At 38.8% G+C, this 15458-nt stretch overlaps 1 protein-coding gene across 10 annotated transcripts in view; it reads left to right on the top strand.

Moving 5' to 3' along the window:
* The window catches only part of MATN2 (matrilin 2), a 70007-nt gene that overhangs the window by 13122 nt on the left and 41427 nt on the right, over positions 1–15458 (top strand). For all 10 annotated transcript variants that reach the window (XM_064647907.1, XM_064647923.1, XM_064647913.1 and 7 more), the window contains exons 3-4: positions 10149–10718; positions 14455–14577. In XM_064647907.1, coding sequence (XP_064503977.1) covers positions 10149–10718; positions 14455–14577 — 693 coding nt within the window. The remainder of the gene's footprint in view (positions 1–10148; positions 10719–14454; positions 14578–15458) is intronic.

Genomic DNA, 15458 nt, shown 5'->3' with positions numbered 1-15458 from the left:
GATACCAGAAGAAACTACAGGAGATTAACTGACGCTGCACAAAATTAAAACAGAGGGGGAAGAAGCCAAGAAAGATATGTACTTGGCTCTTGTTCATTGGAAGTTGCTGCTTAACATGAATATCCCTGTCTGTGTTAAATTATATTTTGCAAATATACAATGATTTATCTCTTGGTTGTATGTATGTAATTCCTCTAATAATATGAAGGGAAGTAAAATGAAGTACATAGAGTGCTCACTACATTTGTAAATCACTTGCTGCAGTCACTTAAAATTATTCCAAGCATTCTTATATCGAACCCAGTTCTTAAACTTGAGTGTATGTATCTTCATCAGTTTAACCATTTTTAGTTATTTTAGCAGCAAATCAGAGGGGAAAATACATAACAAAAGTGAGTCCAACCCCTGATGCTTCTGTGGAGTGCAGATAAGATTCTTGTTTAGTTTTGGTTGAATTTGTTGTACATTTGTGTACTAAGAGCTGGCCAGAGATCTCTAAATCCTGCTACTGTGGACTGTTGACCCAACATGGGTTGATAACTGCTGCAAGAAACTCGTTCACAGCCTCAACATTTGTGCGTATGTGTTATTTCTTCGCATAAATGCAGCCCTGCCAAGTTTTTTGTCCTCAGACATATTAAGTAGAATTGTTGTAACTGAAGTCTGTATTGCAATTAAAGTCAGAATTGTGTCCCAATAAGTACATAATGTGTTTGACATTCTATGCTGGTGTAATACCGGGGGAGATGAAAACTATTCAAGGCAGTAGGTAAAGGAAGGAAGAAGTTGTCAATTACATCTTTTGAATTGTGAAAGTATAAGCACAATCCTAACCCAATTTTTATAAGGATACAATATATCAGTTCTATAATTAAACATAAAATTGCCATATAGATAGAAACCTGTTCTATTTGGAAAGAGAGCAAGCAAAGCATTTTACAGTCTGTGAAATTGCTTGTTTCTTCCTTCTGAGATGTGTAGGTGTGTATTACAACCTTTAAGCCTCAAGACAATATTAACAATGGTGTGTTTGGCTTCCCAGTAGTGCTTGTTTCAATAGCTGAGAGGATTCCCAGGGACTTTATATCAACTCTTGAAACTTCAACTTTCATCTTAATCTCTCAGCTGTTGAAGTCTCCCCCACAGTAGCTGCTCTTTCAGATTTCTGGGGTTTATGCACAGTAGGACATCCTGTCTCTGTGGCTTTGAGGTTTGGTAGCCTGGTTTGTGCTGAGGCTCTGCCTCCCCAGCCTCTAACAGAGGTCCTGGAGTCTGAGAAGGCTAGATCTGAGCAATCATATCCCTGCTCAGCCAATTGTTCCCTGCAGCAGCTGTTACTCCTTAAAGAGGCCCAACTAATGAGCCATGAGGGCTAGCTGGGACCATGACAGACCCCAGGGATTTGTGTCCTCATGCTCATCTGCAGCCAATTATCATGGAGATCAGAATATTTGAATTTTGGTCTGTGTTAGTAATTTTTAACCACAGAACAACATTATGCTTGCCAACTCTTGTATTTAGTATTCATTATTAATTTCCAAGTAATGTATCAAGACAACATTCACTTTTAAGCCACCTGAAGGGTATTTCAGTAATAGTCTTTTCCCTCTTTCCTCCTTTCTCTCTCCTTTGTTTTGTTTTCTTATTCTTTTACCTTTGCCCCCCTTTTTCCCTTTCTTCCTTTTCCTTTTTTTTTTTTTCAGAAAGTGATTTGTAATTTTTCCACAAGAAGAAAGAATATCTACTGCTACAGAAAAAAACTGAGTCATGAACTAAACAGCAAATGATCTTTGTATTTCTGAATTTGTTTGTTACAACCCCCACAAATTACTGTGAAATGCCATTTCTGTTTGAAAAAGAGTTTGCCTTGATGATAATTCAGTTAGTAAAATTACAAACTGTTGTTATGTGTATGTTCTCAAGGAGCTCAAAGCTTCCTTTGTGTATTTTGTCTTGAAAAAATATCAGGCCAAAAGAGAGAACACTGATCTACAGAAGTTTTTGACTTCATTGTGAGCACTTTGGCTTCTTGATTTAAAAAAAGCACATATTTGCAAAATTAACTTGAAAATCCTGCAAACAGCATTTGCATAACTTAAGGGACATCTCATTTTGTAGGTATGAGTGGGTAATCAGATGTTATTGTGAATGAAGACAACATTTAATTTGCTTTGGAAGCTTAAAGACACCATCTCTTTATTGAAGTGCTGCTGAAGTGGTAGAACTACTGCTTTGCCGGTGGACCTAATGTCCCATGTTTTGGGGGACAGTGGGAAATGGTATACAGCAGTATCCCATTGTGGTGTTTCTGAGTTTGTCCTGGAAAAGAGTCTAATACTTAGACCGTTACCAATGGATAGAAATATGTGGTTGCAGGTCAGCTGATCGGTGAGTAATGTTGAGGTTGCTAACAGCTTTCCCCGTAAACAAAGGCATGGGCGACTTTAAAAAAAAAGTATGGATAGGAACTTTTAAAACATTAAGCTAATATCCGGAAAGCAGGACAGCACTAACTCAATAAGGTCACATTTTTTCTCTAGATTTTCCATGCTGTTACTAACAGTTGTTTACTTTCTGTATCTGTTCCTTCTCTAATAATTTCTGTGTCCTTCCGACAATGCCCCAAGCAGCTCAGGCAAGATAGGAGTTTAAGATCTTCAAGGTGGAAGATACAAAGATCACCACCTCCCATATAATCACCTTTTTTGTGTTGGTTGTGATTTGATGTTTTACAGATGACTGCAGGAAAAGACAGTCTCAATCAGAGTAAGTGCCTTCAGGCTGCCTGTGGAAACTGGATGCAAAGTAGCATTAACTGTGTGTGCCACGAGGTTTCTCCATCATGGCTCAGAAAATGAATTCCTCCTCTCTCATGGGTGTAAGCTATCCTTAGCTCAGAGCACATAACATTTGTTTCTGTCAGGAAGCAGTGGGTAAATGTTGATGCTGCCAGTGCATGGGGTATCAGTATTCCTTTTCCCTCTGTCCAGGTGTTCCCCTGCCTGCAAGGAAAACAACCTGTTCCCTGGTCCTCATGACCAGGAAAGCGGGTTTGGCTCCTGTTAGGAAACCCAGCAGTTTCCATCTCAGAACAGCTGAAATATGCAAAAAGAGCTAAGCAACTTGAGAGTATCCCTACACCATGCTTTGGCTTCATGCCAGAGACACCACCAGTGTTGGTAAAGAAATGGAAAAGTACTAGGAGTCAGTTTTGGGACTCTGGAATTAGAGAGACTTAATGTTAATAATGAGCTTGTTATTTTGAAAAGCATGACATGGAAGGAATAGAAATAGTGAGGTGAAATGAGAACAAAGTAGTGGACCCTCCTGCAGTGACTAATAATGAAGCATTTGCATGTAGAAGGAAATGGAAATCTCTGGACAAGAGCCTCCTGCTGTACAGTTCTCCCAGAAATGTTGGAAGTTCAGAAGAGATTTTGTCAAAGGCAATAAAGAAATGTCTGGAGGCTGTGTTCCATTTAGAGATTGTTCCCAGATGAAGAAATTTGTAAGGAAGAATGAGTGAGCTGCCAAACTCATAATGAATGTTTGGGTTAGGGCCATAGGCCTGTGTATTTGGGGAAAGGCTCAGAGAAAGGATGGGGCCAGGGACTAGAGGGGCAGGTCTTGGATCCAAGGCTTGTCTCGGAGCTGGCAAGAGGTGGAGTCACCTGCAGAACCAAGTGCAGCCCATATGTGTGCTAGGACAGGGGTACTGAGCAGTTTCTAATGTTCTCTTCAGGAATTAGGTATTGATCATATCTGAAATGCACCATATCATACTTTGTCCTTCTTTGAATTAAAATGAGAAAAAAATGAAAAGAGTGGAAGCTAACTTGCTCAAAATGTCTCACTAGAGACAAGAAGTGCTTGGAATTATTGCTCTTCTTCCTTTATGCTTTGCAACAATCACAAAATGTGTTTTCCGAGGTGTTTTGTACTTGCTATATTTATGAATTAATTGGAAATTCGAGTATTCTTTATTTGTATGATTGTATGATAAAGATTAACCTTCTTGATGAACTAATAAATCATTTGGAAATATGCGAGAACCTGTCAAACACAATCTTTCTGGCTGGATATTTAGCTAGGGAAAATCAGAATTGTGGACTTCAAGAAAAAATATTTGACACCCAGCAAGTTCATATATTTTGAAACAGATTTGGTAGGAGTTATACAGAGATTTATAAAGAAAGAAGTTGTAAAGAGAAAATAGGCAAGTAAGGTTGAAGGCTAGAGGGAAAATGAAATAAAATTACAAAGAAAGAAGATAAATTTAGGAAAAAGTTGTGTAGTTTGCTAATAGAATAGTTTTATCCTCTATTTAATTCTGAGTGAAGACTTGCTCTGTTAGTCAAAGATAAAATCTAAAAATAAACCTGGTGTTACTACTGGCAGTGTCAGAGGACATGTAATTTTTTGTATATACATTACTGTGGAGTGAGCTAAGAAACACAAAATCTTTAAATTGCCATTAAAGCCTGCTCAGGCAATAATTTTTCTATGATCTCGTTTTTTCTTAACTGATGTAATCCTTTCTTTTTGCTTAAATTGTCTTGCTCTATGGCAAACATCTTCCTGGAGATAATATTAACTTGTTATAAATCACTTTTTCAATGTTTTAACTTTGCTGTAGTGTTTACCAAATTGAACTAATCTCCTCTTGCTTTGCATACAACAATAGCCTTTAATGTTTATCCGTTCTCATCTATTAGGATAAAAACCTACATAACCAAATAAGTAATATCCAGATAAAAAAAAAAAAAGTATTTAGGAGTCATAAAGATGTAGGACAATAACAGAAAATATCTAACTCATTTTTAGACAAGCAGTGTTTCCAATAGAGCGAGCTTGCAAAATCTTGTGAAAAATCACCATTTAATGTTCGGGTCCTTTGAATGTGTTGTTTGAGTATCCCCAAATGGAAATGTTTGAGGAAATTAAACAGTGCTGGGAACTTCTTGGACATTGGAACTCCACCATCATTCTTGCTGCTAAGTGTCTCTGGCCCACAGTGACTATCAACCCCAAGCAATCCCCATGCATGGTTCAGAGACTACAGAGAATAATCCCTGCAGGGGATTATTCCCAGTAGGCATCTTGCATACAGCCACTCTGTTTTACTGGGAAGGTGAATTTAACACTGGGGATGCAGGCCAGCTGGCCTCTGAGCTTAGCTGGTACTTTAGATTACTCTCTGGCACTGAGACCAGAGGTACAAAGCAGCCTGCTGCTGTGCTACAGAACACCCTGAGCTCACCAAGAGATACAACAGTATCAGGAATTGTTCTAATGATTTAAGAGCCAAGAAGAGTCAATTCCAACTACCAGGAAAACTCCTTGGTACTGTTTAGTTATAATAAGGGAATGTAGCATTAGTTAGAAATAAGCTGAGAGGATAGAAACACACTCAGACACGGCAATTTGAGCTTTGTCAAAGCCAAAATAGGGATTCAGGCCTGAGCATAATTTGCTTTGAGAAAGGAATAGAAGGAAACCTGCAGGGATCAGAGAGAATAATTTAACAGACTTTTCAGCTTTAGAGGAAATTAAGATGCTCAATGTGAAATATTCTTTTAAGCTTTGTTTCATGTATCTCTCAGTAATTGAACCCCAGTTGGATTCTTCCAAGTAGAACTGAAATTTCCTTGCATTGTTAGTTTTGAAAAGGTGGCATCATTGTATTTGTCATTTACAAAATGAATACTGAGCGGAGGAGGAGAACATGTTTACTACTGACTTGATCTTTCCTTCTGCCTTTGTCTTGCCCCTCCTGGCCTCCCCTTTGGATAAGACAACTCACACTGAGGGTTTTTTAACTTTTGTGTTGAAATTACAAAACCTCCACTGACTTAGAAGCAGGCTTACGGATGAGTAGCTCTTTTTAATGAGTATGTCACTTTTCATAAGAAGAGTGGAAGGGAGTTACTTTTGGGTACGAAGATGTTTGCCAAAATTGTGAGAAAGTTCCCTGTTTAAAATGAGAGCTGGTCAGAGGAAGAGATTATAGTTTACAGGACAAATGCAAAAGCATGTAACTGCTAAAAAGCTCTCACTGAACATTTATCTGAGGGGACGAGTGTTTAGATCTGTTAGTCGTTACTGATTGCCACTCCTCAAAATATCACCAAACTGGATTTTCCATCTGTAAAAGAGTTATATTTTATTTTTCATAGAGCCCATCTCAGTTAAATCAACTTTAATAATTACAGGGTTCTTAAACATTCCCTCCAATTCAGAAGACACAAATTTTAAATACAATTTAATTTGAAAATATGTGGTATTTATATAGGTAGAACTTTGCTTGTCAAAGTAGTTTTGAAATACACTGTATTTCATTCAGACTAGCAGATTTTTCTTAAGTAATTTAGCACAATGGGGTGTGTTTCTGGTAGTACTATCCACCAACGCTGTCCAGGCTTTTTCCCACCAAGATTCATTCCAGACTTCTAAATAGACATGAGTCTCTTCAGACTGGGATCCAAATCTTTATATTGAAATTAAAAGGATTCAACACCATGGCTCTAGCTTTGACTTGTTTTCAGAGAATCATAGAATGGGTAAAGTTAGAAGGGACTACAGTGGGTCATCTGGTCCAGCCTCTCTGCTGGGTCATCCTAGAGGACATGGCACAGGATTGCATTCAGATGGCTCGTGAATATCTCCAGTGAAGGAGACTTCCACAACTTCTCTAGGTAATCTGTTCCAGTGCACAGTCACCCGCACAGGAAAGAAGTTCTTCCTCATGTTCAGGTGGAAGCTCCTGTGCCTCAGTGTCTGCCTGTTGCCTCTTGTCCTATGGCTTGGCACCACCAAGAAGAGCCTGGCTCTACCTTCTTGGCACCCTCCTTTAGATCCCTATAGACATTGATGAAGGCCTCTCTCAGTCTTCTCTTCTTGAGGCTGAATAGGCCCAAATCTGTTAGCCTTTCCTTGTAAGAGAGATGCTCCAGTCCCTTAATCATCTCCATAACCCCCTCACTGGACTTGCTTCAGGAGCTCCATGTCTCTCCATGTACTGAGGAGCACAGAACTGGACACAACACTCCAAATGTGGCCTCAGTAGGGCTGAGTAGAGGAGCAGGATCACCTCCCTCAACCTTCTGGCAATGCTTTTTCTCATGCACCTGAGGACACCTTTGGCCGCAAGGACACTGTGCTGGCTCATGAACAGCTTGTTGTCCACCAGGACCCCCAGGTCCTTCTTTGCAGAGCTGCTTTCCAGCCTGTACTTTGTCAGCCTCCAGCTTGTACGAGTAAAGGGAGTTATTCCTCTCCACTTGCAGGACCCTGCATTTGCCCCTGTCGGATTTCAGGTGGTTCTTCTCTGCCCAGCTGTCCAACGTGTCAGGGTCCTGCTGAAGGGCTGCACAGCTCTCTGGGGTATTGGCCACTCCTCCCAGCTTTGTGTTGCCAGTGAACTTGTGAGGGGGCATTTGCCCCTTCATCCAAGTCATTGATGAATAACTTAATACTGGGCCTAGTACTGAACCTTGGTAGACACCACTAGTGACAGGCCTACAACTGTGCCACTAATTAGGACCCTCTGGGATCTGCTCTTCAGCCAGTTCTCAATCTACCTCACTGTCCACTCATCCAATCCACACCTCCTGATTTTGCCTATGCTGAAATGTTTTAATGGAAATAAAATAGCAGTCATTTTACTCTTCTCTCTTACCTGTCCTTCCCTTATATACACACACATATTCTTAGCCCTTTTTCTGTAATTATCCTCCTTTCTTCTTGCTCTGCTCCCACAAATCATAACTTAGTGTTATCTTTGTAGATCATATTATAATTAGTAAATATAATTAATAATTATATATAACTATAATTAAGATAATAAGATGGAAAATTGTCATGTCAGGATATCTGTATCCCATTAGAACTGGAATTTTGTTTCTGCTCCACTTGGCTTACATTCAACCTGCTCTGATTTTGAAAGAATAAACAACCCGAGCATATTTCTGCACTTATGAATAAAGACATACTGTAGACTGCACATGAATAAATCCAGGCAGTCATTTTTATTGTCATTAAAGAGCATTTTTGTTCTATGCCAATGAATGTTCTTGGTAATCTATGAAAGAGGCCTCTGAGCTAACTGGTGAAAACAAGCATCTTTCTCACCCCCTGCCTTGGCAGAAGTGCATGATGAGTGTTCGTCAGCAGTCACAAGTGAACTTGTTTGAAGGCTTGTCTCTACAGACAGAGGTTTTTCCAATTGATTTGGCCACTTGTACTTGTGCAGTATGACATGACCTTTAATTATACAGTCAAACACTACTTTTCCATCAAGCATTTGCCTCATTTGCTGCACAAGATGGATGAGAGTGCACTGGGAATTGAATTGGGCAATAAGGGAAATTACTGATTAGGGGTATCTCAACTTAGTAAAATGAGGACGCCACTGCAGTTTGATGATCATTCTTGACATCTTTAATCTTGCAAGCCATGCAGACAAACAGACAACCTCACAGATTTATTCATAGCCACAGGAATTTAAAAAGATGAGCAGACACACTGATTGAAGCCATAGGTCTATCTAACCCTATGTTCTCTCTCTGACAGGGATCAACAGTAGGTACATGTGAAATAGTTTAAGGACAAAACAGTGCTATTGCCTGAACTGCCATACTTTTGTGACTCAGGGACTTCCTAATTTGGAGGAGTCTTTGATGTAAATATTAAACCTCAGTTAATTTCTTTTCACCAGAGTCTCATCAAAGTCCTTTTAATGTGCTGTCTTCTCAAGCAAGGCTAATGGCTCACCTCCCAGGCTTGCCTTAAGCCTGCCATGTGCTGGCTTCTTGAGAATGGTCAGTCCCTATCCATTCTCATCACACAACTCACACATTCATTCCAGAAAAGGATGCTGAGCAGAAGCCAGAGGATGTACCCAGTGTCCCAGAAAGCTTGTAACATGGCCAGAGGGCAGCCAGCCTTCACTTCTGTTGTCATCTGTGACAGCTTGGCCTGCCTGCCTATACAGTTGTTAGATATAGACATACTTTGTTGTATTTCTACTCCAGTGGCTCTTGGAAAAAAGACAGCTGATGGCTGAAATAGAAGATTTCAGGGAGTGTATGAGTCGTCTTTTGGCCAGGTTGAGTGCCACTGTAGACAACAACAGGATTTTCTCTCTGCTGCAGCCACAGAATTTCTGATGCTGAGCTAGTCCAATACATGAAACTTTTCCCAGATGGGATTTGAAATCATGGGGTTTAATTTGTAGAAGTGCTGAGCATTCGCAGCCATTGAGAGCTGTAATTTGTACATGCAAAGTGCTGCTTCCTGCCAGCTTCCCTGAAAAATCAGTCCCTTCGTGTCTCTTATCAGTCAATGCAATTAACAGATGCTTTTGACCTGGATTCCTTAGTGCTCTGTTTTCTCTCTTTGTAATGGAGGACTGATACCACCCTGCATCATGAGTATTAGATTTCTGAATTCTCAGGCACTACCACAAAAAGCATCATAGTGCAGCCAACTCAAATAGTAACTATGTAATTCAGGGGGGATTTCCATCCTGTGTGGGGAGTGAGGTCAAAACTTCTACAATGACACAACAGGGTATGGCACAAGTACCTGGAGAGTGACTTCCGACAAGGGCATGTAGTGATAGAACAAAGGGTAATGAACTACTAATAAACTAAAAGAGGGCAGGTTTAGATTAGATATAGGGAAGAAATTCTTCACTGTGAGACCCTGGAACAGGTTACCCAGAGAAGTTGTAGATGCCCCATCCCTGGCAGTGATTAAGGACAGGTTGGATGGGACTTTGAGCAACCTGGTCTAGAGGAAGGGAAGGGAACTACATGTCAGGGAAGTTGAACTACATGATCTTTGAGGTCCCTTCCAACACAAACCATTCTACAATTCTGCAATTCTATCTACATATTCCACTGCCATTAACAATTCTGGGCACTGATCTCAAACACACACACACAGATACATATAATGATCATGTAACAGGCAACTTTTTCATTTACTGGTGAACAAATTTATATTGCCCAAGTAACCTTAGTTGTGATATCTCCTATTTTTCATTAATTTTCCCAGGACTTTCCAGGGTGTTTAGACAATCAACCCAAACCTATTTGCATTTTGAAATTCTTGTAAAGTATTTTTGTTTGCATTTTGCCTTTTAGAAAATACTTGCAACAACAAACGTCTGGACCTTGTCTTCATCATTGACAGCTCTCGCAGTGTACAACATTATGACTTTGAAAAAGTGAAGGAGTTCATTTTAACCATCTTGCAGTTCCTGGACATCAGTCCTGATGCCACCCGGGTAGGTCTGATTCAGTATGGCAGCACAGTCAAACAGGAGTTCTCACTGAAGACCTTCAGGCGGAAGCAGGATATCGAAAGAGCAGTGAAGAGGATGATGCACCTGGCCACTGGCACCATGACTGGGCTGGCTCTGCAGTACGCAGTGAACATTGCATTTTCAGAGTCAGAAGGAGCTCGGCCTCTGAAGCAGAATGTGCCCCGGATTATCATGATAGTGACAGATGGGAGACCTCAGGATCCAGTGGCAGAGATTGCTGCTAAAGCACGTAACTCAGGAATCCTAATTTTTGCCATTGGCGTGGGAAGAGTAGATATGAACACTCTGAAGTCCATTGGGAGTGAACCGCATGAAGAGCATGTTTTTCTGGTTGCTAATTTCAGTCAGATTGAAACACTGACCTCTGCCTTCCAGACTAAACTTTGTGGTAAGATTTTTATCTATAGATTTGAATGCACAGATGAAAGTAAAACACAGAAACAATATAATATAATTAAACTTTTTTTTACATTAAACCTTATCTTTTAGGATATATGTTTTGAAGGGAACTAGCCAGACAACATTCAGAACTACAGTCATACATCTGGGATAAACCTAATGCTACTGTTAGGTGCCATAAAATGTGGTCTAATTCCTAGTGGTCATAAGCAGTGAGGCAAACACACATATCATGATTTTCCTATTTATTGAGTAATAGCAATACATTTACAACCCTCTGCTGTTTTAATATTAGATAAGTTGTTTCATCTATTCATTTTAAATGTGATCTCCCTTAGTAGTGAAACTTCAAACTGATAAACAGTCTTTCAGTTATTTAAATATTCTGGGAAGTTCATGTATTCCTCTTCCAAAGCTTACATATTAATTCTATGCAAACAATCATTTCTGAACCTGTGACTGGAAGTGAGACACAGACATGGCAATGTTTGTATTCCATCTATTTGAAATACAGAAAATTAGGAAAATCCATTACAGTGATATTATTCATTCATACAATAAAGTAAATAATATTTTAATAGGTATTAATTTACAACAGAGATATCACTTCCATCTGTAATTCCCTTTACAAGAAATTACACTTTACAAATATCAAGGGATACATAATTAATTTTATTCCAATCTGTATAGTAAGTATAATTCTCTTTTTTATTTTTTCACGAGATAAAAATGAAAGTGCTTCATACAGATTTGGCATTAAGCTAAGGCATTTTCAGCAGAGTCCAGAAAAAGAATGCATGGTGAGATTAAATGCTCACTCATCTCTAGGGATGCTTTTGCCAGAAAAGAACTGAGGCTTATTGTAAGGGTAGTCTGGAGATTTTTCCTTACTTGGTCTTTTCCAAAATTGTTTCAAAGAGCAGCTGAACTGCATCAGCACAAAACACCAGCACAGACATTCATCAGACAATAGATTTTTTTTCCTGTTTCTTCCTTGCTGCATTATTAGCTGACATGGTAAGATATATTTAAAGACCAAGAAAAAGTAAACTAATCACGGATTGAGAGTTTAAACGGAATGAACAGCAAATGCTTCAAAATGCCATCTTATTGAATTTCTTTAATTGTGTTTTAGAAACAAATCCAGCACAAATACTGTTTGCTTGATTTTTTCTGACTAGGCAGTGTCCAATAAATTTATTAGAGTTTTATAGCTCACTTTTAATCAAATACATGGATTCCTCAGTAAAACCACCCCCCCTGCAGATACAGGAGTATGGAGGTGACAAGGGTTGCAGTTGCCTCCTGTTCTCAGGGAATGCCTCCACGATATCTGCTGTGCTGGGAATCGAAAGTGAGATCCTAAGATGTACTTAAAAACTCATAGCCAGATGCAACAGATAATTTAAGCTGTTAGATTCATATGGATTTCAACTTAAGGTACTAAATTGCAGATAGGATCCTTAATATTTTATTGGCTCTCGACTGTGAAGCAGCATTCATCTCTTGCTGAGTCTCAAGAGAGCATCTAAGCTTTGCTTCCTGAGCACCTACATTCCTCCTGGGAAATGCGGTTAGTTTTTTTTAAGTCCTCCCATGTGTGGACCCAGAGGCAATATTCTTCTAGCTGAGTTGAACATCTGGACACCTTGTTTCTTTGTTAAAGCAATTGAAGGCATCCCTCTGGTCAAGTCTCCTGTCATGTCCAGCCTCCTGCTAAGTTGGAGTTTCCCTACAGATGCTGCCTCTGGCTGCTAAAGATCTGAGGATATCAGAAACAGCAGTTGAAACCAGGGAATCCCAAGGGCCTCCTTTTTTATTACTAGTCAGCAGGGTAAAACAGAAGCAAAGAGTATCCTGGGAAATCAGAGGAGTAGACAAGAATTGAAAACTCAGAAGAATGTAAACAGAAATGGGGACAGAATGCAGGAAAGGATATGGAGATTAGAAGTGTGAGAAAGACAGAACTTGGGATGGAGCAGTCAGGGGAGAATAAAGTCTGTATTATGTTCCTGTAAAGTAGATAGTGGTGTCATCCCCATTTTACGTTGGAGAAATGGAGGCACAGAAATAGGTTGAAGTCTGTCAAGATCACCCACTAACTTTAAATATTTTACTCAGTGCAATTCCTGGTGTGATCTTCTGGGACATTTAGCATTTTTGGACTAATGCAACATATTATTCACAGCTCTGCAGCCATCACTTGCATTCTTGCAAATCCAGATTCAGATGTCCCTATCTAAACAGTGTGAATGTTGATGCTTCCTTGAAGATACTGTTATGATTGGCTTGCCCAAAATCAAATAAGGACCCTGTGACATAGGGACAAAATATAATTCACAACAAGGCTCATGTTCAAATTCCTTAACTATGAGATCACCCTTTCCATTACTTCAGTCCCTGTCTGTGACTGCCAAACACCTCCTGCAACAGGTGACATTACAGAAATCATTCAGAGAGCAGGCTCCTTCATCATAGAAATTAGACTGATGACCAGAGTATCACTGGTGCTTTGAAATGAGTGCAACAGAGGCACTTTGGAAAAAAAATTATGTGGTAATATATGGGAAGATTGGTAACAGACGGTAACAATATATTCTTAGAAAGGACTGAGTTATTGGGATGCTTGTCATTGAATGCTTTCATTTTCAGAATGACAGAAAGATGAAAAGACAAGAAGTCAAAGCAGGTCTATATTCCCATAAATCAAAGTACTTGAGAAGTTTTATTATGGCAGCAAGTTATGAGATCCAAGAAGCTGATTAGGAGATTTGGGAATTGTGGTGGTTTGTGTATTAGTAATAAATGCCTAATTCTTGTAACCATTTCAAAGAGGAGATGCGTAGTATATATCTTAAAAACCACATGTGGTTTTTTCCACAAGTACCACACATACCACATGTTAAGTTATTTAGCAGGCTTCTGTTGTGGTTTCTAGAAGATTACTGTTAGTATCTATTCCATAAATTTTGAGCTTTGTTGACCTAGCACATTAAGGAGCACATCGATCCCTAATTGCTGTTGGGCAAAATCAGTTATTATAGAAATTACATACAAGCAATACTCCAGTGGAAAGAAAACATCAGGGAGATTTCCAAATTCCCAAATACTGCTCTGGAGAAAATAGTTCAATGATGAACTTGACAAAACGGGTCTACCATTCTTTTTTATTTTACTGTCTCTGCCTGTTGCCTTTTGCTACTTGCTATTAGAGACATAAAATACAAACAGATTAAAAATAGACCCAGAAAGACTTACAGTCTGGAGCATAGCTCATCTCAGTAACTGCTTAATGAATCTTCAAGGAAGCATGTTCTCAGTGTCATCATGTATTACTTGCATGTTCCTCAGCATTAATAACTAAGCAAGCAAAATATTCTCTTCATTGTTTTCTAGTAATTCATCATCTTTAGTATTGTTCTGTGTGGTGATTTTCTTCATTCAAGAAATCAAATGTCCTCTAAAGCAGTTTATATTTAAATTCCACTTATTTTCTAAATTTGAATATGGTAGGTTTGTTTTGTTGTTTTCTTGGGACCACCAAATAATTAGTGTTTTCAGATACTCGCTTGTGTATGTTTATTTTCTTAAGCTCCCATTTTTGTCTTTACTAGCAACATTAATTTGAAATTTCTGAATTATTTCAGTAAAGTTTTCTACACCATTTTTTGTGACCACAAGTAATTAAGGCCAGCAGTTAATAATGTTTTTCCCTTTTTTTTCAGTGCCTCATATGTGCAGTACAGTTGAGCATCACTGTGATCACTTCTGCATAAACACTCCTGGTTCTTACCTGTGCAGATGTAAACAAGGATATATTCTGAATGCTGACCAGAAGACTTGCAGCAGTATGTTATCTCACTTAATTTTTCTCTTTCTTGCTCCCAAAAAGTGCTTAACATCACACACCCTTTCTGATCGGCTCATAAAGAACTGAGGTCAGTATATAATCAATGTTAATCATCAGAAAGAGTCTTGAAAGGTGGAGTTGTACATTTTTTTCTTGCTTTGTGTAAGTGAAATTCATATTAACCTTTCTGAAATTTCGGTAATTTGTTGTATAATTTATAGTAACAAACTTTATTTCACTTTAATTGTGATCTTTGTAATCAACATTTTTTTTTAGTTCATTGTAACTTGTTTCCTAGTAATTAACTGCAAATTACATTAGGGGGATACACAAAATTTATTTCTGTGTCCACCATTATTTTAATGAAATTATGTAACACTATTTTTTAATTACTTGTGGAAAATGTACTTGTCTAAAATTCAGTTTATTATCCCACAACATTACATGGATTCAAATGAAATCTGCCAAACTGATTTGGGCCAGAAGAAAAATTTGGAAAATGTCTTCTCAAGAAACTGTGGGAGCATAGGATTTACTCCTCACAACTGATGATTTAGAATTGAGATGGAGGATGCAGGCTCAGATCCTATCCTTGTATTTGATGTTCTGCATCTCAGGAGAGTTCCAATAAAACAATCAGGTAGTTTGGGATTAGAGGATTCTTAGTCTCTTTTGCTTAGTGTTGCATTTTAGATCAAATAGTGACCACTGAAACAGTGAGGATATGTCAGTATCTAAAGTGACTCTCTAGCTTTGGCATTAGAATCCTTACATGTGCAGTGGGACGTGTGGTTTCAGTCAGAGGCTCAGTAAATGGTATGGGATCAAAAGAATGTCAGCACTGAACTGATCAGGGCATTCTAACTCCCATGGAAGCAT

Source organism: Pseudopipra pipra, chromosome 1, assembly GCF_036250125.1.
Source record: "Pseudopipra pipra isolate bDixPip1 chromosome 1, bDixPip1.hap1, whole genome shotgun sequence".
NCBI classification, from domain to species: domain Eukaryota; kingdom Metazoa; phylum Chordata; class Aves; order Passeriformes; family Pipridae; genus Pseudopipra; species Pseudopipra pipra.
The sequence above is the reverse complement of the archived record's forward strand: the minus strand, read 5'-3'. Positions and strand labels throughout refer to the sequence as shown.